This window comes from Salvelinus namaycush, chromosome 41 (genome assembly GCF_016432855.1).
Source record: "Salvelinus namaycush isolate Seneca chromosome 41, SaNama_1.0, whole genome shotgun sequence".
In the NCBI taxonomy this organism is placed as follows: Eukaryota; Metazoa; Chordata; class Actinopteri; order Salmoniformes; family Salmonidae; genus Salvelinus; species Salvelinus namaycush.
In genome coordinates, this window is record NC_052347.1 from 18,736,513 (window position 1) to 18,763,473 (window position 26,961).

The window sequence follows — 26,961 nt, forward strand, 5'->3', positions numbered from 1 at the left end:
CATTTGGTAAATCTGACCACAATTCTATCCTCCTGATTCCTGCTTAGAAGCAAAAATTAAAGGAAGCACCAGTGACTCGGTCTTTAAAAAAGTGGTCAGATGAAGCAGATACTAAACTACAGGACGGTTTTGGTATCACAGACTGAAACATGTTCCGGGATTCTTCCGATAGCATTGAGGAGTACAACACATCAGTCACTGGCTTTATCAATAAGTGCATCGAGGATGTTGTCCCCACAGTGACTGTACGTACGTACCCCAACCAGAAGCCATGGCTTCTGGCCAGTGACACTGCCCAGTGACACGAGCCTACCAGACGAGCTAAATCGCTTCTATGCTCGCTTCAAGGCAAGCAACACTGAGGCATGCATGAGAGCATTAGCTGTTCCGGACGACTGTGTGATCACACTCTCCGTAGCCGACGTGAGTAAGACCTTAAAACAGGTCAACATTCACAAGGCTGCGGGGCAAGAAGGATTACCAGGACGTCTGCTCCGGGCATGTGCTGACCAACTGGCAGGTGTCTTCACTGACATTTTCAACATGTTCCTGATTGAGTCTGTAATACCAACATGTTTCAAGCAGACCACCATAGTCCCTGTGCCCAAGAACATGAAGGCAACCTGCCTAAATGACTACAGAACCGTAGCACTCACGTCCGTAGCCATGAAGTGCTTTGAAAGGCTGGTCATGGCTCACATCAACACCATTATCCCAGAAACCCTAGACCCACTCCAATTTGCATACTGCCCAAACAGATCTACGGATGATGCAATTTCTATTGCACTCCACACTGTCCTTTCCCACCTGGACAAAAGGAACACCTATGTGAGAATGCTATTCATTGACTACAGCTCAGCGTTCCACACCATAGTACCCTCAAAGCTCATCACTAAGCTAAGGATCCTAGGACTAAACACCTCCTTATACAACTGGATCCTGGACTTCCTGACGGGCTGCCCCCGGTGGTGAGGGTAGGTAGCAACACATATTCCACGCTGATCCTCAACACTGGAGCCACCCAGGGGTGCGTACTCAGTCCCCTCCTGTACTCCCTGTTCACCCACAACTCCATAGCCAGGCACAACTCCAACACCATCATTAAGTTTGCCGACAAGACAGCCTATAGGGAGGAGGTTAGAGATCTGGCTGGGTGGTGCCAGAATAACAACCTATCCCTCAACGTAACCAAGACTAAGGAGATGATTGTGGACTACAGGAAAAGGAGGACCGAGCACAACCTCATTCTCATCGATGGGGCTCAAGTGGAGCAGGTTGAGAGCTTCAAGTTCCTTGGTGTCCACATCACCAACAAACTAGAATGGTCCAAACACATCAAGACAGTTGTGAAGAGGGCACGACAAAGCCTATTCCCCCTCAGGAAACTAAAAAGATTTGGCATGGGTCCTCAGATCCTCAAAAGGTTCTACAGCTGCAACATCGAGAGCATCCTGACTGGTTGCATCACTGCCTGGTACGGAAATTGCTCGGCCTCCGACCGCAAGGCACTACAGAGGTTAGTGCTTTGGCTCAGTACATCACTGGGGCTAAGCTGCCTGCCATCCAGGAACTCTACACCAGGCGGTGTCAGAGGAAGGCCCTAAAAATTATCAAAGACCCCAGTCACCCCAGTCATAGACTGTTCTCTCTACTATCGCATGGCAAGCGGTACCGGAGTGCAAAGTCTAGGACAAAAAGGCTTCTCAACAGTTTTTACCCCCAAGCCAATAGACTCCTGAACAGGTAATCAAATGGCTACCTGGACTATTTGCATTGTTTGCCCCCCTACCCCTCTTTTACGCTGCTGCTACTCTCTGTTTATCATATATGCATAGTCACTTTAACTATACATTCATGTACATACTACCTCAAATGGCCCAACCATCAGTGCCCCCGCACATTGGCTAACTGGGCTATCTGCATTGTGTCCTGCCACCCACCACCCGCCACCCGCCAACCCATCTGTTACGCTACTGCTACTCTCTGTTTATCATATATGCATAGTCACTTTAACCATATCTACATGTACATACTACCTCAATCAGCCCGACTAACCGGTGTCAGTATGTAGCCTCGCTACTGTTATAGCCTCGCTACTGTACATAGCCTCGCTACTGCTATTTTTCACTGTCTTTTTACTGTTGTTTTTATTCCTTTACTTACCTATTGTTCACTGAATACCTTTTTTTGCACTGTTGGCTAGAGCCTGTAAGTAAGCATTTCACTGTAAGGTCTACACCTGTTGTATTTGGCGCACGTGACAAAAACGTTGATTTGATTTGCTGTGTTGTCATGTGTTGCTGCCTTGCTATGTTGTTTTCTTATGTAGTGTTGTGTTACCTCTCTTGTCGTGATGTGTGTTTTGTCCTATATTTATATTTTATTTATTTATTCATTTTTTATCCCAGACCCCATCCCCGCAGCAGGCCTTTTGCCTTTTGGTAGGCCGTCATTGTAAATAACAATTTGTTCTTAACTGACTTGCCTAGTTAAATAAGGGTTCAATAAAAATAAAAATATATGATCACAAAGTTCCATTCTAACCTTTAACATTACTGGTCTTCTCTGTGGAGTTGAAGCAGCGATGTTCAGCTCTGCATGTTATTGTGTTCAGGGTTTTCCATTGGCTTGAGGGAAGAGTCAGGTTACTGCTGATGCTCTGAGTTGTGCTGCTGGCCTGGTTCACTGCAGTCCCGTTGGTTGGGTCTTTTCCATCCAGAAGCCAGGACACTTTGGCGTCATACGCAGAGTGGACCACACATGTAGATGTTACCTCAGTCTGTGTCATCACTGTCCTGAATCTGGGGGTCTCCAGGTGGAGGGATGGAGTAGACGAGGGAAAAACTGAGAGCAAAACAGATGAGTGTGGAAATAAAATCGTATAATAGTTTTTTATACTCCAAGGTAATTAGGTTATGATTTATGACTTTTGAAGCAACACTTTAAACAGGTAAGGCGCTTCTGTAAGTTTACAACCTACCTGTGCACAAACTAGTGCTCTTCCTGACAGTTTTCTGAAGATCTTTGTCATCTACCTCACAGATGAAGTCCTTCCCCTCATTCCACTCCTGCTGTGTTACTGTGATATGACTGGTTACTGCCACATGTCCGTCTTCCCCCATCCTTATCTCATTGTCTGCTGCAGACCTCTGTTCAGACCCAGAGAGCCACTTGATCTTAGGGTTGAATCCCCACCCAGAACACATGAGTTTCTGGGTACCTGAGCCAGACGGCTCCTCACTGGGGACTAGAAGGAGTTCCATGGACAGTTCACCTGGAAAGAACACCATTTCCTTTTTCAATTTTAGCCCTGGAGTGCTGAATGAAGATCATGCAACAAACAATGGAAAGATAATTCATGTTGGTAGGCCTTTCTACATTTTCAAGCATTTGAGAAGGTATAATTGGGTCAGATGAGAGAAGTTCACCTACCAAAAAGCTTTCCTGTCGAGTTAGACACCATGCTGTAGGAGAAACCTTGGTTCACTTTACAGGTGAAAGTGTTGTCTGTCTTCCAGTGTGATGTAGGGACAGAGAAGCGTCTGGTGATTGAATGGGGATCTTTGGAGGCAGGCAGATCAACATACTGTTTCTCAGGGAAATCAACCTCATTGGCCTGAAAGGTGATGTAGAGGTCACTGGAGGAGAGTTGTGTGATAGCACACTCCAGCACAGCACTGTCTCCCTTCAGTAACTCTGGGAGAGACCTCCTGATCAGCACTGTAGGAGTGCTGCTCACTGCAGGTCCTGGAGAACACACACACAGAGGAGAGGGGTTAACTTCTTATGGCTGCAAGGCGCAGCATTGAGTAACCTGGAAAGAGGTGGCCATTTCAAACGGCCTCCTACTCAATTCTTGCTCGTACAATATGCATATTATCATTACTATTGGATAGAAAACACTCTCTAGTTTCTTTAACCGTTTTAATTATTTCTCTAAGTGAACCAGAACTCTTTCTGCAGCCCATTTCCTATCCGGAAGTGAGATTTCCAAAAGCGAGGTCTCTCTTCAAGAGCTTGTCTATAAAAGGGCATGTCACTTGGGACTATAGAAACACGTCATACACCTTCCCTTGGGTGTCATGCGGAAGTGAGAGCAGAAATTACTTGAATATCTCGTTCTGGGATTGAATACATCCTCTTGGAGTGAGAGGTCCGACATTATTTTTTTTTTTGTAGGCGCGAAGTTGGACCTGGAATTGCCTCCTGGAAAACCGTCGTTATAGGTGAATATGATCTCCGGCTTCGATTTTTTTTGATACATGTCACAATATCATCCTAAAGTATGTTTTTTCAATATAGTTTAATCAGATTATTGAAATTTTTTCGGGAGTTTTACCGTGTTCCGTCGTCTGACTGTGTTTACATCTGAGAGATTTGTGCCACTTGGCTACTTTCAATGCTAATTGAAGAGGGATATTTGCCATTCTGAATCCAAACAACGACTCATCTGGACAGAGGACAACTTTTTCAACATTCTGATGAAAGATCAGCCAAAGTAAGACCCATTTTATGATGTTATTTCATATATCTGTCGTGCATGTGAACGGGTCGTGGGCGCCCAAATGTTTATCTCTATTGTGGCTACGCTAATATAGCGATACATTTTGTTTTCGCTGTAAAACATTTTATAAATCGGAAATATTGTTTGGAATCACAAGATGCCTGTCTTTCAATTGCTGCACACTATGAATTTTTCAGAAATGTTTTATGATGAGTAATTAGCTATTTGACGTTGGTGTCTGTAAATATTATGGCTGCTTTCGGTACAATTTCTGAATGTAGCTGAAATGTAAAATATGGTTTATACCTGAAATATGCAAATTTTTCAAAAAAAAATATGCTATACAATAAATATGTTATCAGACTGTCATCTGATGAATTTGTTTCTTGGTTAGTGGCTATTTATATCTTTATTTGGTCGAATTTGTGATAGCACCTGATGGAGTAAGAAACTGATGGAGTTAGAAAAGTGGTGTCATTTGCTAACGTGGTTAGCTAATAGATTTACATATTTTGTCTTCCCTGTAAAACATTTTAAAAATCGGACATGTTGGCTTGATTCACAAGAAGTGTATCTTTCATCTGGTGTCTTGGACTTGTTAATGTGTGAAAGTTAAATATTTAAAAAAAATAGCTTTTGAATTTCGCGCCCTGCACTTGAGCTGGATGTTGTCATAAGTGTACCGGTGTCGGGCTGCAGCCAAAACAGGTTAACAGGAGAAAGGAACACTGATTTGACTTCAGTGTCAATAATGTCTACTTTTTATGGGGGAGGACAGAAGAATAGTGAATGTTTTGCTGTACTTCTCTCTGTATATATCTTCATTCAAAGACTCAATCATGGACACTCTTACTGACAGTTGTGGCTGCTTTGTGTGATGTATTGTTGTCTCTACCTTTTTGCCCTTTGTGCTGTTGTCTGTGCCCAATAATGTTTGTACCATGTTTTGTGCTGCTACCATGTTGTGTTGCCACTATGTTGTTGTTATGTTGTGTTGCTACCAATGGCACCGGATGAAATGGCAGCAGTCTTACAGGCGCCCAACCAATTGTGCTATTATGTGTTTTTTTTCGTGTTATTTGTAACATATTTTGTACATAATGTTTCTGCAACCGTATCTTACGGCAAAAAAAGAGCTTCTGGATATCAGGACAACAATCACTCACCTCGGATTAGACAAAGATTTTTTTTTCAACAAGCAGGACGCACAGGACCTTCTCAGAACACCCGACAAGAACAACATCCCAGTTATTTGCAAGAGGAAGAGACGCAGGTGTCACGCCCTGACCATAGAGCGCCCTCGGGGTTCTCTATGGTGTTTTTGGTCAAGGCGTGACTAGGGGATTTTCTAGTTTTTATTTTCTATGTTGGTGTGAGTATGGTTCCCAATTGGAGGCAGCTGATGATCGTTGCCTCTAATTGGGGATCATACTTAGTGTGGTCCTTTTCCCACCTTCATTGTGGGATATTGTTTTGTCTAGTGCCAATGTTCGCTACGAACTGCATGTTCGTTTATTCATTGTATTCTTTGAAGTTTCACCTTAATAAATATGTGGAACTCTACGCACGCTGCGCCTTGGTCCACTCATTATAACGAACGTGACAGAATATCCCACCACTACAGGACCAAGCAGCGTGCCATGGAGGAAAAGGAGAGCTGGACATGGGAGGAAATAATGGGTGGATGCGAGACCCTTCTTTGGCGGGAGTCGCCAAGGAGTATAGGAGGACAGCGGCGACGCCGGGGTCCACGGCCACAGAAACCCCAAGATTTTTGGGGGGGTTGGACACAAGGGGTGGTCGGTCGAGCTGAGGAGAGAGCCAGAGACCGTCGGGGAGTCGATGGAGCAGTGTGAGGAGGGAGATCGGAGAGAGATGTTGGTTTGGTGTATTCTGCAGCGCATTCGCCCTGAAGAGCGTGTCATCAGTCCGGTAAAACCTGTGCCGGCTCCACGCACCAGGCCTTCAGTGCGCCTCCCCAGCCCGGTACGTCCTGTGCCGGCTCCCCACTCTCGCCCTGAAGAGCGTGTCATCAGTCCGGTGAAACCTGTGCCGGCTCCACGCAACAGGCCTCCAGTGCGCCTCCCCAGCCCGGTACGTCCTGTGCCGGCTCCCTGCACTTGCCCTGAAGAGCGTGTCATCAGTCCGGTGAAACCTGTGCCGGCTCCACGCACCAAGCCTCCAGTGCGCCTCCCCAGCCAGGTACGTCCTGTGCCGGCTCCCCACACTCGCCCTGAAGAGCGTGTCATCAGTCTGGTGAAACCTGTGCCGGCTCTGCGCACCAGGCCTCCAGTGCGCCTTCTCAGCCCGGTACGTCCTGTGCCGGCTCCCCGGACTCGCCCTGAAGAGTGTGTCACCAGCCCTGAGCTTCCAGCGACGGTTCACAGTCCAAAGCTTCCTGCGTCGGTGCCCAGTCCAGGCACGGCGTCCAGTCCCGCTCCATGGCCGGAGCCTTCATCTGCGCCGGTGCCCAGTCCAGGCACGGCGTACAGTCCCGCTCCATGGACGGAGCCTTCCTCTGTTATAGTGCCGAGTCCGGGCACGGCGTTCAGCCCAGCTTCATGGCCGGATCCGCGGTCTGAGAGGGTGCTACGTCCCGCACCGGAGCCGCCACCGACGCTAGTTGCCCACCCTAACCCTCCCCATCTAGCTTCAGGTTTTGCGGTCGGAGTCTGCACCTTTAGGGGGGGGGGGGGTACTGTCACGCCCTGACCATAGAAAGCCCTCAGGGTTCTCTATTTTGTTTTTGGTCAGGGCGTAACTAGGGGGTTTTCTAGTTTTTATTTTCTATGTTGGTGTGAGTACGGTTCCCAATTGGAGGCAGCTGATGATCGTTGCCTCTAATTGGGGATCATACGTAGTGTGGTCCTTTTCCCACCTGCGTTGTGGGATATTGTTTTGTCTAGTGCCAATGTCCGCTACGAACTGCACGTTCGTTTATTCTTTGTATTCTTTGAAGTTTCACCTTAACTTCACTAGGGTAGGGGGCAGCATTCGGAATTTTGGATAAAAAGCATGCCCAAATTATACTGCCTGCTACTCAGGCCCAGAAGCTAGGATATGCATATAATTTGTAGATTTGGATAGAAAACACTCTAAAGTTTCCAAAACTGTTAAAATAATGTCTGTGAGTATAACAGAACTGATATGGCAGGCGTAAACCTGAAGAAAATCCAACAAGGTAGTACTATTATTTTGAAAGGCTGTTTTTCCATTGAAAGCCTATCCACCATACAAAGACTTAGGACCCAGTTCACAATCTCTATGGCTTCCTCTACATCACAGGTGTCAAACTCATTCCACGGGGGGCCGAGTGTCTGCGGGTTTTCGCTCCTCCCTTGTACTTGATTGATGAATTAACATCACTAATTAGTTAGGAACTCCCCACACCTGGTTGTCTAGGGCTTTATTGAAAGGAAAAACCAAAAACCTGCAGACACTAGGCCCTCCGTGGAATGAGTTTGACACCCCTGCTCTACATGTAGCCAGTCTTTAGGCATTGTTTCAGGCTATTACTCTGAAAAACGAGGGAGATACAGCACTTTCACTGAGTGGACAGTGGACATTTCCAGACACGAGTGATGCGCGTGATCGGGAACACGCCTTTCTATTGACGAAGCTTTTGTCCGGTTGAAATATTATTGATTATTTATGACAAAAACAACCTGAGGATTGGTGGTAAACATCGTTTGACATGTTTCTACTAACTTTTATTGTACTTTTTTGACTTTTCGTCTTGATGTTGAGAGCGCGCATTGTGCCTTTGGATTTCTGAACTAAACGCACCAACAAAACTGATGTTTTTGAACATAAAGAGGGACATCAAACAAAACTAACATTTATTGTCTAACATGGAGACCTGGGAGTGCCACCAGATGAATATCATCAAAAATAAGTGATTCATTTTAACGCTATTTCTGACTTTTGTAACACCTCTCCTTAGTTGGAAAATGGCTGTATGGTTTTGTGGCTAGGCGCTGACCTAACATAATCGCGTGGTGTGCTTTCGCCGAAAGCCTTTTTGAAATCTGACAAAGCGGTTGCATTAAGGAGAAGTTTATCTTTAAAATGGTGTATAATACTTGTATGTTTGATGAATTTTAATTATGGGATATCTGTTGTTTTGAATTTGGCGCCCTGCAATTTCACTAGCTGTTGTCGAGGTGGGACGCTACCGTCCCACTTATACCAGAGAGGTTAATAAATATGTGGAACTCTATGCACGCTGCGCCTTGGTCCACTTATTTTAACGAACGTGACAGCAGGTACAGAGGACACAGAGCGGGGTGCCTCGTAAGGATCCACAGAAGCGAGTGGGAAAGCTGCCGTTACCGCCAACGTGCAATCATTGGACAATAAATTAGACGAGGTACGATCACGAATATCCTACCAACTGGACATCAAAAACTGTGATATCTTATGGTTCACGGAATTGTGGCTGAATGATGACATGGATATGAGAGCTGCCGCTTTCAAGGTGCGGGACTCTAACCCGGAAGCTTATAAGAAATCCTGCTATGCCCTCTGATGAACCACCAAACAGGCAAGGCGCCAATACAGAGCTAAGATTGAATCGTGCTACACTGTCTCCGACGCTCGTCTTATGTGGCAGGGCTTGCAAACTATTACAGACTACAAAGGGAAGCACAGCAGTGAGCTGCCAAGTGACACAAGCCTACCAGACGCGCTAAATCACTTCTATGCTCGCTTCGAGGCAAGCAACACTGAGGCATGCATGAGAGCATCAGCTGTTCCGGACGACTGTGTGATCACACTCTCCATAGCCGACGTGAGTAAGACCTTTAAACAGGTCAACATTCACAAGGCTGCGGGGCAAGAAGGATTATCAGGACGTCTGCTCCAGGCATGTGCTGACCAACTGGCAGGTGTCTTCACTGACATTTTCAACATGTTCCTGATTGAGTCTGCAATACCAACATGTTTCAAGCAGACCACCATAGTCCCCATGCCCAAGAACACGAATGCAACCTGCCTAAATGACTACAGAACCGCAGCACTCACGTCCGTAGCCATGAAGTGCTTTGAAAGGCTGGTCATGGCTCACATCAACACCATTATCCCAGAAACCCTAGACCCACTCCAATTTGCATACCGCCTAAACTGATCTACAGATGATGCGTTCTCTATTGCACTCCACACTGCCTTTTCCCACCTGGACAAAAGGAACACCTATGTGAGAATGCTATTCATTGACTACAGCTCAGCATTCAACACCATAGTACCCTCAAAGCTCATCACTAAGCTAAGGATCCTGGGACTAAACACCTCCTTATACAACTGGATCCTGGACTTCCTGACGGGCTGCCCCCAGATGGTGAGGGTAGGTAGCAACACATCTGCCATGCTGATCCTCAACACTGGAGCCCCCCAGGGGTGCATGCTCAGTCCCCTCCTGTACTCCCTGTTCACCCACGACTCCATGGCCAGGCACAACTCCAACACCATCATTAAGTTTGCAGACGACACAACAGTGGAAGGCCTGATCACCGACAATGACGAGACAGCCTATAGGGAGGAGTCACTTTAACCATATCTACATGTACATACTACCTCAATCAGTCCGACTAACCGGTGTCAGTATGTAGCCTCGCTACTGTTATAGCCTCGCTACTGTACATAGCCTCCCTACTACTTTTTTTCATTGTCTTTTTACTGTTGTTTTTATTTCTTTACTTACCTATTGTTCACTGAATACCTTTTTTGCACTGTTGGTTAGAGCCTGTAAGTAAGCATTTCACTGTAAGGTCTACACCTGTTGTATTTGGCGCACGTGACAAAAAAACTCTGATTTGATTTGCTGTGTTATCATGTGTTGCTGCCTTGCTATGTTGTTGTCTTAGGTCTCTCTTTATGTAGTGTTCTGTTACCTCTCTTGTCGTGATGTGTGTTTTGTCCTATATTTATATTTTATTTATTTATTCATTTTTAATCCCAGAACCCATCCCCGCAGGAGGCCTTTTGCCTTTTGGTAGGCCGTCATTGTAAATAACAATTTGTTCCTAACTGACTTGCCTAGTTAAATAAGGGTTCAATAAATAAAAAAATAATACAAATATATGATCACAAAGTTCCATTCTAACCTTTAACATTACTGGTCTTCTCTGTGGAGTTGAAGCAGCGATGTTCAGCTCTGCATGTTATTGTGTTCAGGGTTTTCCATTGGCTTGAGGGAAGAGTCAGGTTACTGCTGATGCTCTGAGTTGTGCTGCTGGCCTGGTTCACTGGGGTCCTACTGGTTTGGTCTAATCCATCCAGAAGCCAGGTTACTGTAGCATCATACGCGTAGTGGACCACACATATAGCTGTTACCTCAGTCTGTGTCATCACTGTCCTGAATCTGGGGGTCTCCAGGTGGATGGATGGAGTAGACAAGGGAAAAGCTGAGAGGAAAACAGATGGAGAAGTCACAAGACTTGCAGATTTGGATTGTTACTATGTTTTTCAATTGTACAGTATTCTATACCCATCCTCTGGCCCAATACACAGTTCTGTCACTGAAACCCACCTGAGCAAATGCTGGTGGTCCTGGAGACGGGTGCTCCTGGAGGTGGTCCTTGTGCTGCATTGTGGGTGGCCTTGCATGTGACCTCTGTCCCTTGAGTCCATTGGCTCCGGTCCAGCTCCAGCTGGCTGTTCAGGCTGAATGTTTTCTCCTCACCTTCTACACTCTGCAGCTTCCGCTGGACTGGAGAGGTGGTCACAGTCTTGTCATCCAGCAGCCACTCCACACTCAGCTTGTCAGGGTAGAACCCACTCAGGATGCAGAGGAGTCCCACCTTCGATCCTCCCTCCAGTTCCTCCCAGAGAGGATACAGGGTGATATTTGGAGGAATGACCCGCTGCACTAATACAAAGTGGAAGGAGGAGGAAATTTCAGGGCCACATTTTTGACTTTTACAATTTTTTCTGATTTGGTGATTAACAAGATGTAAACCAAAGTCAGATTGTAAACTTTTAATCAAATTCTTCATACCTTTTTTTAATGCAGTTTAAAGTAACCCAGTCTATGAAAATCAGTTGAGTGTAATGACTTTTAACATAGCCTAGATGGCGCTATGGACCTATTAGGTAGCTGGCTGGCGGGGCACTGAGAACTGGTAATGGTAGTGGTCAGATGTGGAGTTGGAGGGTTGTGAAATGCAGGTGTTAGAGCAGGACAGGCTTCAGCGAACAGGGAATTCAGCAGGCAGAAGCGTGGGGTAACACCCTGGTCCCAAAAAAGCTTACCAAAAAACAGAAGTGAAACATGTTGCTGAGCAACCGTGTGTATCAGAAGCCAGGTGTGAGGTCTACTTCTGCTTAAGGAAATCAGTTGCCATTTGCATGTTTCTGAGCTATCTGCATGAAGAGTTCTCTTATTTTCTTCTGTTATGTAACTTCTTACCACTTGGTGTTACACTTTCGTTGTTTTGACAACCCATCAAGCTATTTCTGAATAGTTTGCATACCAAATGTAGCAAGGCCCACTGATTCCAGATGTGTTCAAGCAGAACCCAGTATGTAGCATCCAGCAAAAATAAGATGTATATTACTTACTGTAGATTAATCTACACATCACAACAGCCACGCAGTTCTAAAATAACTTTTAAAACACATATACTGATGTAACCGTAAATAAGAAATGTGTTTCCTCAATGTTTATAATACATTATAATGCATCATTCTAGCTGCATTTTCTTTCTAATGAATGGAGAAATGTTAAGGGAAGAACAATACACTGTTGTTCACTTCAGTTACACTTTTATTATCTTAATAGTTTAAAAAGACACAATGAAATATTTACAAATTTAACCTCTACAGTTGAACTATTCAAACAAAATCAACAATAAAGACAAGCAGGAGAACAGTTACAATATATGAATGTGTACAATAAATGTAAGTATGAAAAGTTATATCTTCTTCAAACTCAGTTTCTTCATTTCACCTGAAATAAGAAGCAAACATTTGTTCACTTAAATTACTTACAATAATTGTGACATCTATTTAGATGCAATTATTATTTGTATTAGCTGACACTTCAAAGAAACTTGTGTAAATTGAATATACTTATATATAATATAACTATTAGGCCTATATAATAATATAGTTATATTGTAAGTTATATATAATATATTTAGCTTATTCCCGCTCACTAGTATGCCTCTTGCAGAGAATTGCAACACACAAAATAGGCCTATGTGTACATTCTTATCTTGCTAGAATCTGTTCATGTTGCTACTGAAAGTTCTACCACATATTCATGGATTGTTTGTTTGAATATGGATCCATACAGACTATGGAACTTTCAAAACCAAAATGTCTTCCTTTCACACTAGAAGGGATACAGCTTTTGTTTATTTTTTGCATTTTAGCTAACCCTAACCTCTTTCCTAACCGTAACCTAATTCTCCTAACCTGCTACGTTAATTCTCCTAACCTGCTGCGGCTGGTAGCTTAGTGGTTAGAGCATTGGGTCAGTAACCGAAAGGTTGCTGGTTCGAGTCCCTGAGCTGACAAGGTAAAAATCTGTTGTTCTGTCCCTGAGCAAGGCAGTTAACCCACATTTCCCTCAGCTCCGAAGATGCGGATGTTGATTATGGCAGCCCCCTGCACCTCTCTGATTCAGAGGGGTTGGGTTAAATGTGCAAGACAACTGACTAGGTATCCCCCTTTCCCCTAACCTGCTACAAAAAGTAAAATCTGACAAAAGCTTATCCCATTTAGTAAAAACCCCAGATTCCCAAAAAGGCATTACCTTGATGGCAGTTGCTCCAACGCCATACAGCAGAGTTATGAGGAAGAGTATGATGAAGGTGAAGGCTGTTTTTCCCATGCTGTCCCTGTCGGTTTCCATGGTGTTGCTGCATGGACAGTCAGTCAACACGAGACACTCTGCATGTGGATATGAGAACAGTGTCAGTAGGCAGTCAAAACGGTTACTCATCACTCTGGTGTCCAGTCTGAGACCCAAACACAAACCCCAACTTCTGGACACTTCTTGACAGCTCCTAAGAAATCTGAAAGTATTTGTTATAGATCTTAGTTCCGCCATAGCTCCAGCCATCTTGTTAACAAGGGGGAGTTTTCACCGTATTGCATGTAGCCTACCCTTACTGTTCCATGCAGATCTAAAGGGGCTATCAATAAGTGTCAAACGGTTGGAATGGGTATACTTTGAACTGTTTTATGGGAAACCATGCATAGTACAGCTGTCTCCGGTATCAATCAGAGATAATACTCTCTCCGGTATCAATCATAGATAATACTGTCTCCGGTATCAATCAGAGATAATACTCTCTCCGGTATCAATCATAGATAATACTGTCTCCGGTATCAGTCATAGATAATACTGTCTCTGGTATCAATCAGAGATAATACTGTCTCTGGTATCAGTCATAGATAATACTGTCTCTGGTATCAATCAGAGATAATACTGTCTCTGGTATCAGTCATAGATAATACTGTCTCTGGTATCAGGCATAGATAATACTGTGATATTTGGTAGGATGTGAGACAATAATCTAAAGCTTTGTCTATTGGACTTGAGCATGTTTTTTCTGCCTCATCCCCTATGGCCTTTCATCAATTACTGAGTTATTACTTAACGAATACAACACATTGAAGATCTAAAACATGAGGATATCAAACCAGCAGTGAACGTGACCCTGACTTGCTTTGGCCAAACGGCACACTTGCCGATCAATGGGGACTTCCAACTTCTACTTGGCTTGGCTTGCTTCTTGTGAACGAACCCTAGTCACATCTCATCCATTTCCAAACCCATGGTGGTAGACTTTGAATCAATAGAACAGACATATAGCATTTCTACAGGTGAGACCCAGTAGAGGGAACAGAAGCACACAAAGCCAAACAACAAGACAGGAACACCTGATTAAGTTCAATGCACTACATCTGATTACACCAAAGACATGAGGAGAATATCTGAAACAGCAGACAACTGGGTTGCTAATTTTATTTATTTTATTTTATTTATTTTACCGTTATTTTACCAGGTAAGTTGACTGAGAACACGTTCTCATTTGCAGCAACGACCTGGGGAATAGTTACAGGGGAGAGGAGGGGGATGAATGAGCCAATTGTAAACTGGGGATTATTAGGTGACCATGATGGTTTGAGGATCAGATTGGGAATGCTAGACCAGACTGGTCTAATGCTAGAGCTACACTTCCATAGTTCATTCCTATCATCAGGGGAACATTTTATCAATGTGAGTGTATATCACTTCTCTATTGTGTACAAGTCTATAGCTCAGTGTGCAAAATACGCTTTATACTAATACATTATTCAGTGTCCACCATTACTGTATTACAGATATATTTTATGATAATTGTGACCTGATTGCAAAAGTAAAGCATCGATACTTTGCTTGACTTGTATTGTCACTTTACCATTAGTTCTAGTAGTGTGAGAGTTGACATTTCCCCCAAACAGAGATACTGAAGCTTTGCACAAAAGTGGGGAGACGGGACAGACATGAGTAGGACCTGCATGACACAGTACATCAACAGGATTAATGATTTAAAGTTTTTATTTGGATTTTGATTCTGCATTTAAAAGACACACAACATGTTATGTCACTGACACAAACAGCAGAGGTAACACGCAGCAACACACATCAACAAAACACAACACAACCTCTACTGGGCCTTGCAGCTCTGAGGCACATTCAAGCTGAGGTTAACTAGGTTGGGTTGGTTTGAGGTTCTGTCAATGGTTCTCATAATCATTTTTGTGGACTTGATCATGCTTTCGTGGTAAACTACACAGCTATACACCACTTCTTCGTTCTTCCACAAGTCATTGCTAAATGTGAGCTGACTGTAGACAGAGTAGGTCCTTCCTGATTGAATCTGGCTAGTGGTGCTGAATTGGTACAATGCTGAACTGATCGTTCTCTCCACCGGCTCATCGTCAACAAGCCAAGCCACTAAAACGTCCTTGGGGTAGAAGTCTTTGACGTAGCAAGTCAGGGTCACCGTATTATCACTAGTTTGTTCTGCTGGAGCCAGCAGAAAGACAGATGGACGCTGTGGATCTCCTCCTGGAAGCACGAGAGAACAGTCAGGGCTTCTCTCCATGCAAGTACTTGGCAAACAATTTACATTTTGCTAAATGCTGCCTATATTAAGCCAACCAAACAATGTCTTCCCTCACAGGAGTTTCGTCTTGAGAGACCAAAGGGACCCATCATAGACAAGCATTTTGTCATTTTGCAGTCAGTCATCATCTGATTTAATCAGATCAAATTGCTATCAGCTCCATTTGGTTCCTTGCAATTAAACAATTAAAGTCATTTTTCACTGGTCTACACAATCTCCTATCATCATTTTTAATTCCCAGAAGATGACCAATTGGATATCTGTTTGATAGGTTTTGAAACATCGTAAAAATGAAATCCCAGTTTAGTCAAAAGAAAAGTGAGAGGGAAACCAAAGCAGTTTGTCTTACCGGTCTCCCTCTTGTAGGCTTTCTTTACCAAGGCGCCCAGGTTTTCCATGTGATCTACAGCGCAGTAGAATACTGTCCCATTGCTCCAGTCCTCATAAGTGATGTCAAGTATGGCAATTTTGTCAGTGTCACCCTTCCGGCTGGTTAAGGTATTTCCATTGTCATTTTCCCATTTGACGCTCACGAAGCCAGGAACTACTTCATCGACATCGCACACAAGCTCAGCTTTTTTGTTCATAAGCATATCCTCAAGAGACGGCGGGGTGATCTTAATGACTACTGAATGTACATGGGGTGGACCTGTTGAGAAAGGATGTAAGGAATGTTCACCAAGCTGTTTGTGACAACAGCAATTAAAATGTAAACAGTTTGTATGTTTTGGATCAATGTAGGCTATTCTGTTTTCCCTCCAGCTGGCTGATTACAATCAATCCTTTTTCATGCATGGGCTATCTTGATGCAATTTAAGATAAACCTTTAAGTGCTAATTAGAAAAATGTGCTAACTTTTCAATCTGGCCTGGAGCTCTGTCACAAAATCCCTGCCTTTTGAAGCTCCTGTAATAAGATACCAAGAGAAGATAATCTGACGTATTCTACTCACCATCTGATGAAGTGTAGCCCACAGTTCTCCTCACATTTCCAGCTTTGTTCTTAAACATGCAAGTGAATGTTACTTCTTCACTCTTCCACTCACTCTCATTGACCCTGAGATAGCTGGTTGAGCTGTACAGAGTTTTCTCACTCTTCTTCTCACTCTCACAAGAACTCTTGAAGTCAGATACAACTTCCCTTTCTGTTCCCTTTTCCGTCCTCGTCCATGTGATTGTGTGTGTACGGGGTGAAAAGTCATGGGCAAAGCAGGCGAAGGAAGCCGTCTTATTTTCTTCCATCTCCTCTTTAGAGGGGGTCATTACGTAAAGAGACGGGTGCTGCAGATATTCCACTAAAAAACAAACATACACACACACATATATATATATATATATATATATATATATATATATATATATATATATATATATATATATATATATATATATGCAGAAGCAGAGAGAAAACAACATACATTTGCAGAAGCTGGCATAGGCTACAAATGCGCAGTAAAGATGAATAGAACACCTAAACAGCTTATGGGAAATTTCACGGTAACAGTGACAGTGAGACTTCGATTTTTCACTTCTAAAATGTTTTTCAACCAAAAACCAGAGATTGCAAAGTTAAACAAACCATGCGACTCTATCCACAAGGACTCATTTTTACAATTTCCACAGAAAATTTTACAAAAACACATTTACTTGAAGAACAGTGTAGACACAAAGTTTGGTAACAGAATGACGGTTTGTGCTGTTTGTACTGTCATTCTGTTACCAAACTTTGAATCGGTACTATTCAAGTAAATATTCTTTCATTTTTAAAAAGTGTATATCAAAGTATATAAAGTCTTAGACTGTGGACATAGAATAATTATGCTGGCAGACGAAAGCAAAAAGAGCTCAACACTGTTTGTAGCATGCCTTCTTGGGGAGATGGCTTAAATAGTCCCAACTAAAGGGGCAAGCTACAGCCACTCCAACCAACCCTCATCCTAGTGCTATAGCACATTCCCCACAACTAGACTGACACCTAGCAATGTTTATACAATTGGCCTAAATGGTTTATTCTACAGTGGGTGACACAAATGTTGATTGTTACAGTGAATTAGCAATTGACTACGTTTTAATGCATTGATTGTTTAATTTGCCCGAAGGTGTCAGGTAATTTAGGTGTTATACTTACTGTATGCGCGTTGACAACAATTGTAATATGTAGGCATCAAAATTATTTTAACCTAGACTGTATAGTCCACAATTTGCAGCAGTGGAATTTTCCAGCAAAAATATGTGCAATTTTTATGTCTTATTCAGATTTCATAAGCTTATTGTCTTCCATATTTCGATTTCTAAAAATGTGTCTTTCAACAAAACTAAACATAAAATAACCCGCAAATTATGATTATCACAGAGGCTATGTTTTTTACGAAATTAGTAGATTAATAGGCTACATGGATATAAATACATTAAACTCAATAATATATTATTATTATTATTAGTGACATATGTTATTAAATGGATAAACAAATACATCTTACTTTGTTTCTTCATTAGTACTTCCTTTGAACCAGCTGAATGTTCCACGGCGCATTCAAATGTTTTACTGTCCCAGTCTGCTCTCTTTACACGGAGTTGACTGACTCCCATGTAGCTTCCACCGGTTTGGACCGCAGGGTACTGAACGAAATCAGTCAGGGAATTCCCGCCTTCTTCATTCCATTTGAAGGTGAGGGAGGCAGGCGTGAAGCCAGTGGCAATGCAACCCAGAGTCATCATATCTCCGGTCCCGGAGCCACATTGCACAAGAGGGAACAAAGTCGGAGCTGTTGGTGTTGCTGTAAGATAAATAATGTGTTACAAATTGTCCATAAAGCCAAACAGTTTTATAGAATACACCATGAAAAAATAAATACATAAATCAACCAACACTGACCAAATAAAATAGTTAACAGTTCTAAGGACCTATTCTATTTGACATCGTCAGGTTATTTAACATTTATTTAGTAGGCTAGGTTTAATACATGATGATTTATTACCAGGGTAGGATATTGTTCACTCCAAATACATGCACATAGGGTACACATGAGTTGAATGTGTTATCAAAAACGTAAAATACAATATCCACTGATAAAAGATAGGTAGTTAGGACTGTAGGCTATATACGTTTTTGAATGATTAAACATAAATATTTTTATTGATTAAATATTTGTCCTTATATTTAAGCGATCATTTTCCACTATGAACTATACCTTGCCTCAACCAAAATTAGATTCTTACCTAATGAAACGGTTACTATTGTACCCTGACCCCAGTAGTCAAAAGCAGCGTAGCACTGTGTTCAATTACCTTAACAAGCGGTATAAAAAAGCATTCTCCCCAGGTTCTATACCCTCTTATTCCCATTCTTAATGAAAGAGCGCAAAAGGAACGCTATTATTTTGTACACTTTCTGATATTTACGTTGACTGTAATGTTAGGTTATGATGTTTTACTTTAAGTTTGTTTGGCACACTTTACTTCAAATAGGCTTCATTATAGACATGTATCTTAATTCCATTGCAGATTAAAAGTAACAAACTTTACATTTCAAAAACTAAAGCAGAAACATATAAACGGCTTCTAAATGTATTTGTAAGATTAGACATTTTCATTTGAAAGTCTCACCTGATGAAACTGTAACCATTGTCCCTTTCCCCCAGTAGTCAAAACCGTAGTCACAGTGCAAAGAACCAATACAGGCTATGCACAAAAACCTATTTCGATATTTAATATTGTCCATATCATACTTTTTAAAGGTTTGTTTTGAAATCACATCAATGAATTTCAGTTGTTTTTGTCCAGATTATGAATATGCCTTTGTTATAGGGTAGGCCTACCGTTACTGTTTTTGATCCTCAATTCAATTTAGCAAATTGACAAAATGAAGCCTAGAATCGAGTTGTAAAAAACGACATGTATTTGACTTTTCGAATGATCACTGACACATTTGATGAAATCATAATACTTTTTCTTACCTGATGAAACGGTAACCATTGTGCCTTTCCCCCAGTAGGCAAAAGCATAGTCACAGTGCAATCTTTCAATACGTGCAACGCACAAAAACTACCGCAAGTGAAGACCAAAAATACATATTTCAAGCCTTTAGGAGAGAGGGACTTTTAACTCAAAGTCCAACCTCAATAGTAATGCAAAAATAAACAGAATATGTTTTTGTTTTACCTGTGGACACGGTCACCATGGTCCCTTTCCCCCAGTAGTCAAAGTAGTTGTCACAGTGAATGGTCTGACCAACACTTCGTACAAAATCAGTCAAAATAACCTGAATAGTCACTAGTTATGTGTCAATAATGAAATAACTTTTTTAGGTCTGAATGTTAAGGCTACTTACCAGAAGTTATCGTGACTTGGGTTCCTTTCCCCCAGTAGTCGAAATAGTAATCACAGTGATAATTGTTTATCTGCCCCTAAACTAAAAAACCAATTCATTTCAAACGTATTGCTTCATTAACTTTATTTTGTGGCATCTTGATGGTTGTCTCCTTCCCTGGGGAGATGCACTTCCCATCAAAACGGAAGTGTTGCATGAAGTTAACTTTGGCTGAAAGTGTGAGCACATTTTTATTCCTGTCCTTTTTGAGAGTGAGCCCCTGCTTCCTCTATCCGCTGTGAATGTTGATGTATGGGAAGCATCTTGAGCATCATCCTGATAGGGCTATTTCATTCCAGATACTGTGGGTGTGAATCATTGGTGACACACAGGATTGACAATCATTGGTCAAAATCTCTGTTCCTTGTTTCCACACTGTTGCTGGTAGTTGGACGTGAGTGGTGGCCATCATTCCCGAATTAGATATGTATAATCTAGGTCACCGCTTAACACAGACATTTGGCCAAAAAACATTCATGGCCGACCATCACTTAATTGGTCTTCGCTATAGAAACAATTAGAAGACCACAATTATTCCAGTGCCCAAGAAAACCAAGCTGCATGCCTAAATGACTCACCCCGTTGCACTCACCCCTGTCATCATAAAGTCCTTTGAAAGGCTGCACACATCAAGGCCAGCATGCCAGACACACTGGACCCACTCCAATTTGCTTACCACTCCAACAGATCCACTCAAGATGCCATCTCCATTGCAATCCATATAGCTCTATCACACCTGGACAAGAGGAACACCTATGTGAGAATGCTGTTCATTAACTATAGTTCAGCATTCAATACCATTGTTCCCTCCAAGCCCGGGCCCTGGGTCTAGACTCTGTCCTTTGCAACTGGATACTGGACTTCCTGACAGGCAGACCACAGGCTACAACAACTGAGGATTGGCAACAACTCCTCCACTACACTGACTCTCAAAAATACCTCCACTACACTGACTCTTAACACGGGGCCAGGCACAACACCAACTCCATCACCAAGTTTTCAGATGACACCACGGTTGTAGGCCTGATCAACAACAGTGATGAGACAAGGGAAGAGGTAAGAGACCTAGCAGTGCGGTTCCAGGACAACAACCTATCCTTCAATATCACCAAAAAGAAAGAGGTGATTGTCAACTTCAGGAAGCAGGGAGAAGGATATGCCCAATCCACATCGATGGGACTGCTGTGGAGAGAGTCAGTGACTTCAAGTTCCTCTGCGTCCAAATCTCAGAGAACCTGACATGGACACACAACACCATCACTCTGGTCAAGGAGGAGCAACAGCGCCTCTACTTCCAAAGGCAGATGCAGAAACTTGGCATGTCCCCCCGGATACTCTCCTACTTCTACTGCTGCACCATTGAGAGAGTCTTGACCGGCTGCATCACAACCTGGTATGGAAACTGCTCCACTCTCGACCACAAGGACCTTCAACAGGTGGTGAAGACGTCCCTGTCCATCACTGGTGCCGTGCTCCCACCCGTAAAGTACATTAACTTCAAGCGGGGCCTGAGGAAGGCACGTAACATCATCAAGGACCCCACATACCCAGCCACAGACTGTTCACGCCTTTACTGTTTGGCAGACGGTATCGGAGCATCGAGTCTCGGGGCTCAGAGACAACTTTTACCCACACGCTAGCAGACTGCTGAACACCTGAGCCAGGACGACCACCTCTACACCAACAGTTTCACACCTTAGCAGACATGCACTTGCTCACACATCAACTCACATGCCCACACAGTCTGTTTTTTCTGCTACGGCATGGCAAGCGTACCAGAGTGTCAAGTCTGGGATCGAAAAGGCTCCTGAACAGCTCTACCACAAAGCTATGAGACTGCTGAACAGTTCATTAAACAGCTACCCAGACTTTCTGCTTTTCACCACCTACCTACATGTAGATAATACTTCAATCAATCACCTAACCAAACCTACATGTACATATTACCCTTAATCAATCACCCCAACTATCTTGTACCCCAGTACACTGACTCGGTACCAGTACTCGTTGTATATAGCCTGTTATTGTTATTTTATTGTGATATTATATTGTGTTACTATTTTCTTTTGATCTATTTGTTAATTTTCATACTTTTTAACTGCATTGTTGGGAAAGGGCTTGTAAGTAAGCATTTCACGGTAAAGTCTACACTTGTTGTATTCAGCACGTGACAAATATAATTTGATTTGATTTGATATGCACAAACACACAAACCATGACTAATGCTTTTGGACTTATATAATTATTGCACAAACTTACTGCATAATTCAACACTTTCTCTCCGTACTCACCCTCGCCAGCACATGTAAATGTCCTACTGTAAATTGTTTGTGCCTTCCTTGAATTTATATTTTTGCTAAATATATTATATTTATATTTCATTGAGCTTTTATTTTTTACATACTTACTCCTATTCTTATTACTGTCGTATTGTTGATAGGTGAACCAGCATTTCATTATACTGTGTACCATTTGTATCCTGTGCATATGACAAATAAACTAGGGTCTATTTTTCTGAATTTCTGCCTGACTGACGTGCCCAAAGTAAACTGCCTGTTACTCAGGCCCAGAAGCCAGGATACGCATATAATTGGTAGCATTGGATAGAAAACACTTTGAAGTTTGTAGAAATGTTTAACTAATGTATGAGACTATAACACAAATGATATGGTAGGAGAAAATCCAAAGAAAAACCAACCAGAATGTTCTTTTTGTCACGTCCTGACCATAGTTCTTATGTGTTTTGCTTGTTTAGTGTTGGTCAGGACGTGAGCTGGGTGGGAATTCTATGTTGTGTGTCTAGTTTGTCTGTTTCTGTGTCCAGCCTAATATGGTTCTCAATCAGAGGCAGCTGTCTATCGTTGTCCCTGATTGAGAATCATATATAGGTGGCTTGTTTTGTGTTGGGGATTGTGGGTGGTTGTTTCCTGTCTCTGTGTTTTGTCTGCACCAGATAGGACTGTTTCGGTTTGCCACATTTTGTTGTTTTGTATTGTTGTAAGTGTTCACTGTTTTCGTTTAATTAAACATGTTGAGCACTGGCTACGCTGCGTGTTGGTCCGATCCCTGCTACACTCTCTCTTCTAGTGAAGAGAGGGAAGGCTGCCGTTACAGAACCACCCACCAAACTCGGACCAAGCAGCGTAGCAACGGGCAGCAGCGGCAGCAGCAGCAGCAGCGGGACCAGGAGAAATGGACATGGGAGGACGAGCTGGACGGAAAAGGACCCTGGGCAGAGCCAGAGGAGTATCGCCGCCCCAAAGCAGAGCTGGAGGCAGCAAAAGCAGAGAGGCGGCGTTTCGAGGAGCTAGCTCGGCAGCAGGAGCCGGATCTGGGTTACACCACTTGGGAGGAAATAGACAGGTGGTCGGTTGACCCAGGGAGAGTGCCGGAGCCCGCCTGGGATTCGATGGAGCAATGTGCGGAGGGATACCGGCGAATGAGGTTAGCACGACGGCGCGGTAAGAAGCCCGTGAAGAAACCCCAAACATTTTTTTGGGGGGGGGGATAAAGGATAGTGTGGCGAAGTCAGGTAGGAGACCTGCGCCCACTTCCCATGCTTACCGTGGAGAGCGGGAGTACGGGCAGACACCGTGTTATGCGGAAGAGCGCACAGTGTCTCCTGTACGTGTGCATAGCCCGGTGCGGGTTATTCCACCTCCCCGCACTGGCCGGGCTAGATTGAGCATTGAGCCAAGTGCCATGAAGCCGGCTCTACATATCTGGCCTCCAGTACGTCTCCTCGGGCCGGTGTACATGGCACCAACCTTACGCATGGTGACCCCGGTTCGCCAACACAGCCCAGTGCGGGTTATTCCACCTCCCCGCACTGGACGGGCTACGGGGAGCATTCAACCAGGTAAGGTTGGGCAGGCTCGGTGCTCAAGGGAGCCAGTACGCCTGCACGGTCCGGTATATCCGGCGCCACCTTCCCGCCCCAGCCCAGTACCACCAGTGCCTACACCACGCACCAGGCTTCCTGTGCGTCTCCAGAGCCCTGTTCCTCCTCCACGCACTCTCCCTGTGGTGCGTGTCTCCAGCCCAGTACCTCCAGCTCCGGCACCACGCACCAAGCCTCCTGTGCGTCTCCAGAGCCCTGTACGCACTGTTCCTTCTCCCCGCACTCGCCCTGAGGTGCGTGCCCTCAGCCCGGTACCACCAGTGCCGGTACCACGCACCAGGCCTATAGTGCACTTTGAGAATTCAGTGTGCCCTGTTCCTGCTCCCCGCACTAGCCTTGAGGTGCGTGTCTCCAGTCCGGTACCACCAGTTCCGGCACCACGCACCAGGCCTACTGTGCGCCTCAGCAGGTCAGAGTCGGCCGTCTGCCCAATGCCGCCTGCACTGCTCGTCTGCTCAACGCCGCCTGCACTGCTTGCCTGCCCAGCGCCGTCTGAGCCATCCGTCTGCCCAGCGCCATCTGAGCCATCCATCTGCCCAGCGCCATCTGAGCCATCCATCTGCCCAGCGCCATCTGAGCCATCCGTCTGCCCAGCGCCATCTGAGCCATCCGCCTGCCCAGCGCCGTCTGAGCTGCCTGCCTGCCCAGCGCCGTCTGAGCCATCCGTCTGCCCAGCGCCATCCGTCTGCCCAGCGCCATCTGAGCCATCCGTCTGCCCAGCGCCATCTGAGCCATCCGTCTGCCCAGCGCCATCTGAGCCATCCGTCTGCCCAGCGCCATCTGAGCCGCCCGTCTGCCCAGCACCATCTGAGCCGCCCATCTGCCCAGCGCCATCTGAGCCATCCGTCTGCCCAGCGCCATCTGAGCCGCCCGTCTGCCCCGAGCCATCAGGGTTTGGCAACTCTGGTCCTGGAGAGTGCAGTGTGTACATACGTTTGTTCCAACAAAGCTCTTCCACCCTGTTTCACCTAACCAGGGCCTTAATTGTATTTATTTAGCCTTTATTTAACTAGTTAAGAACAAATTCTTATTTACAATGACAGTGAGGTAGTAGGTGAACCAATGGTACCTTGTTGTCCGAATGTCTCTCCCCTTTGCTTAATTCAACATAGTTACAATAGCTACTGAAATACTGTAGCAAGCTATCCCGACTAATGTGCAATACTCTAAGATGGTTAGCGTTTTGCTTTATGTAATGTAGGTTCAAAGATTGTTGGAATGCAGCTTTTAGCACTACCAAAAGACTCATGATTCAAGCTTTAACTCGAGGACTCTGACTCGATCACTAGGGACTTGACTTGGACTCAAGGTTTAGTGACTAGACTACATCGCTGCAGGGAGGAGAGCTGTTTTGCTTATACCTAGCACTTCTAAATGTCGGTCAAACATGACATTCATGGAAAATATTGTGTATTGTGTTGACTAATTATCTGGGCTGGGGAGGACATGTTGCCACTTTGTGACAGATGTTTACACAACATTGTGGTGCCATGTAACTTTTCTAGTTCCAGAGCTGTATGGCATGTAGTAAAAGGGTATCCAAGTCCTCAGGCTGCAGTATCTGCCAGTTGTCATCCTTACCTTCAGGGACTGAGTTCATTGGTGGGCCAATAATTTACTTTCTCTACCTAAATAATGAGTCAATTGCTCAATTAGCTCAGAAGCAAGACTTTGGTTGGTATTTGTTGAAGGACTAATGTTGAAAAAAATATTTTAGATTCACTTTATCTGTACAATTGAAAAACAGGCTAAAGACTGAATGCTTGTTGATTTAGAAAGTGACATTTGCACACATTGTTTCATAACATAGTGGTGGTTTCTGATGGCTCTATGTACCCTCAGTCCAGAGGAGGTTTCAGTAAGTATGCCTATGTCATGAGGAAGCACCTGTTCCCTCAGTGTGGTGAATGACATGGCTGGTTTCCTGTCTGTTACCTCTCATTACATAAATAATATCCAGTGTGGATACACTCTACCACAAGACCAAAATGTTCCCACTATGTCTGTTATTTTAGTTTAATCATCATTCATTTGTATGTTTATCTACAGTATGTTTCTATCCATCCATACATCAACTCATATCAACATCAGTTTTATGACGAGCGATATGACACTGTAAACGATAATGGCAATTTTAGGTTCAACACATGTTTAAAGACCTAGACCTTTCATTGCTACCTCTTATCATCAAGACAACTTAGCACATTTTAGGCAAATATTTTCAGACTAGATTATGTCTAGCTCAGCTAAGAAAAGTGCCAACCTTTGTTATTTTGATATTATCTTTGTAGGTGTCTTGTCACATGATTTAACTAAAGAAAACAAAACATGTTTTTTATGTATGACTATTGCATTAGGTCTGTGTAGTGCAAAGTTGGATATCAGTATTAGATATAAGGTATCACTGCACTAAATCTGCACTAAATCTATTTAGATTGGGTTAGGTATTGTCGTATAAGCAGTCACTTGGCACGGAGTCTGCTGAGGTTTCAGTAAATATGTGCTGCCATGACCAGCATGTAGGCTGAGGTTTTTGTATTGGTGTGTATCACTGTGGCTGCCCCCATACACAATGACACACACCATTACAAAAACCTGCGTCAAATGCTCCCACAGTAATGTATTTATGTGAAAATGTTTTAATTTGCAGCAAAATTTGACGTTTGTCGAAATTTCTATATAATGACAAATAATGCAGCTTAAAAAATGTCAATGTGACTTTTTAAGTCCAGACAATTGAATGTTTGTTCGAAGGATTAAAAAAATTATGAAAAAATAAAAATCAGGGGACCAGCTAGTTTAAGATTATGAACATAATATTTAAAAAAGAAGATATGAAAAACGTATGTGATGGTTTCAGTGCTTGTCAAAGCCTTTTAAGCGCAAATAGAGTTTCTAAAACATAAAAAATATTATCTCAAAAAACTGTGATATTCAACATAGCCCATAGTCATTATATCCAGAATTCATATAAGGCGTATTCAGAACATTCCAGTATGATCCGTCACTTAATACAGAGTCAGGAGAGGTAACCACTTGTGCTGAGGTTTTTGTACTGGTGTATATCA

The 26,961-nt window shown here is 43.6% G+C and overlaps 1 gene segment (V, D, J or C); it reads right to left on the reverse strand.

Moving 5' to 3' along the window:
• Nucleotides 1-26,961, reverse strand: part of LOC120034132 — a 73,879-nt gene that overhangs the window by 3,331 nt on the left and 43,587 nt on the right. Inside the window, 7 exon segments of the C gene segment in view lie at nucleotides 2,545-2,844; nucleotides 2,981-3,274; nucleotides 3,433-3,747; nucleotides 10,606-10,905; nucleotides 11,031-11,369; nucleotides 18,104-18,400; nucleotides 19,785-19,848. Coding sequence covers nucleotides 2,545-2,844; nucleotides 2,981-3,274; nucleotides 3,433-3,747; nucleotides 10,606-10,905; nucleotides 11,031-11,369; nucleotides 18,104-18,400; nucleotides 19,785-19,848 — 1,909 coding nt within the window.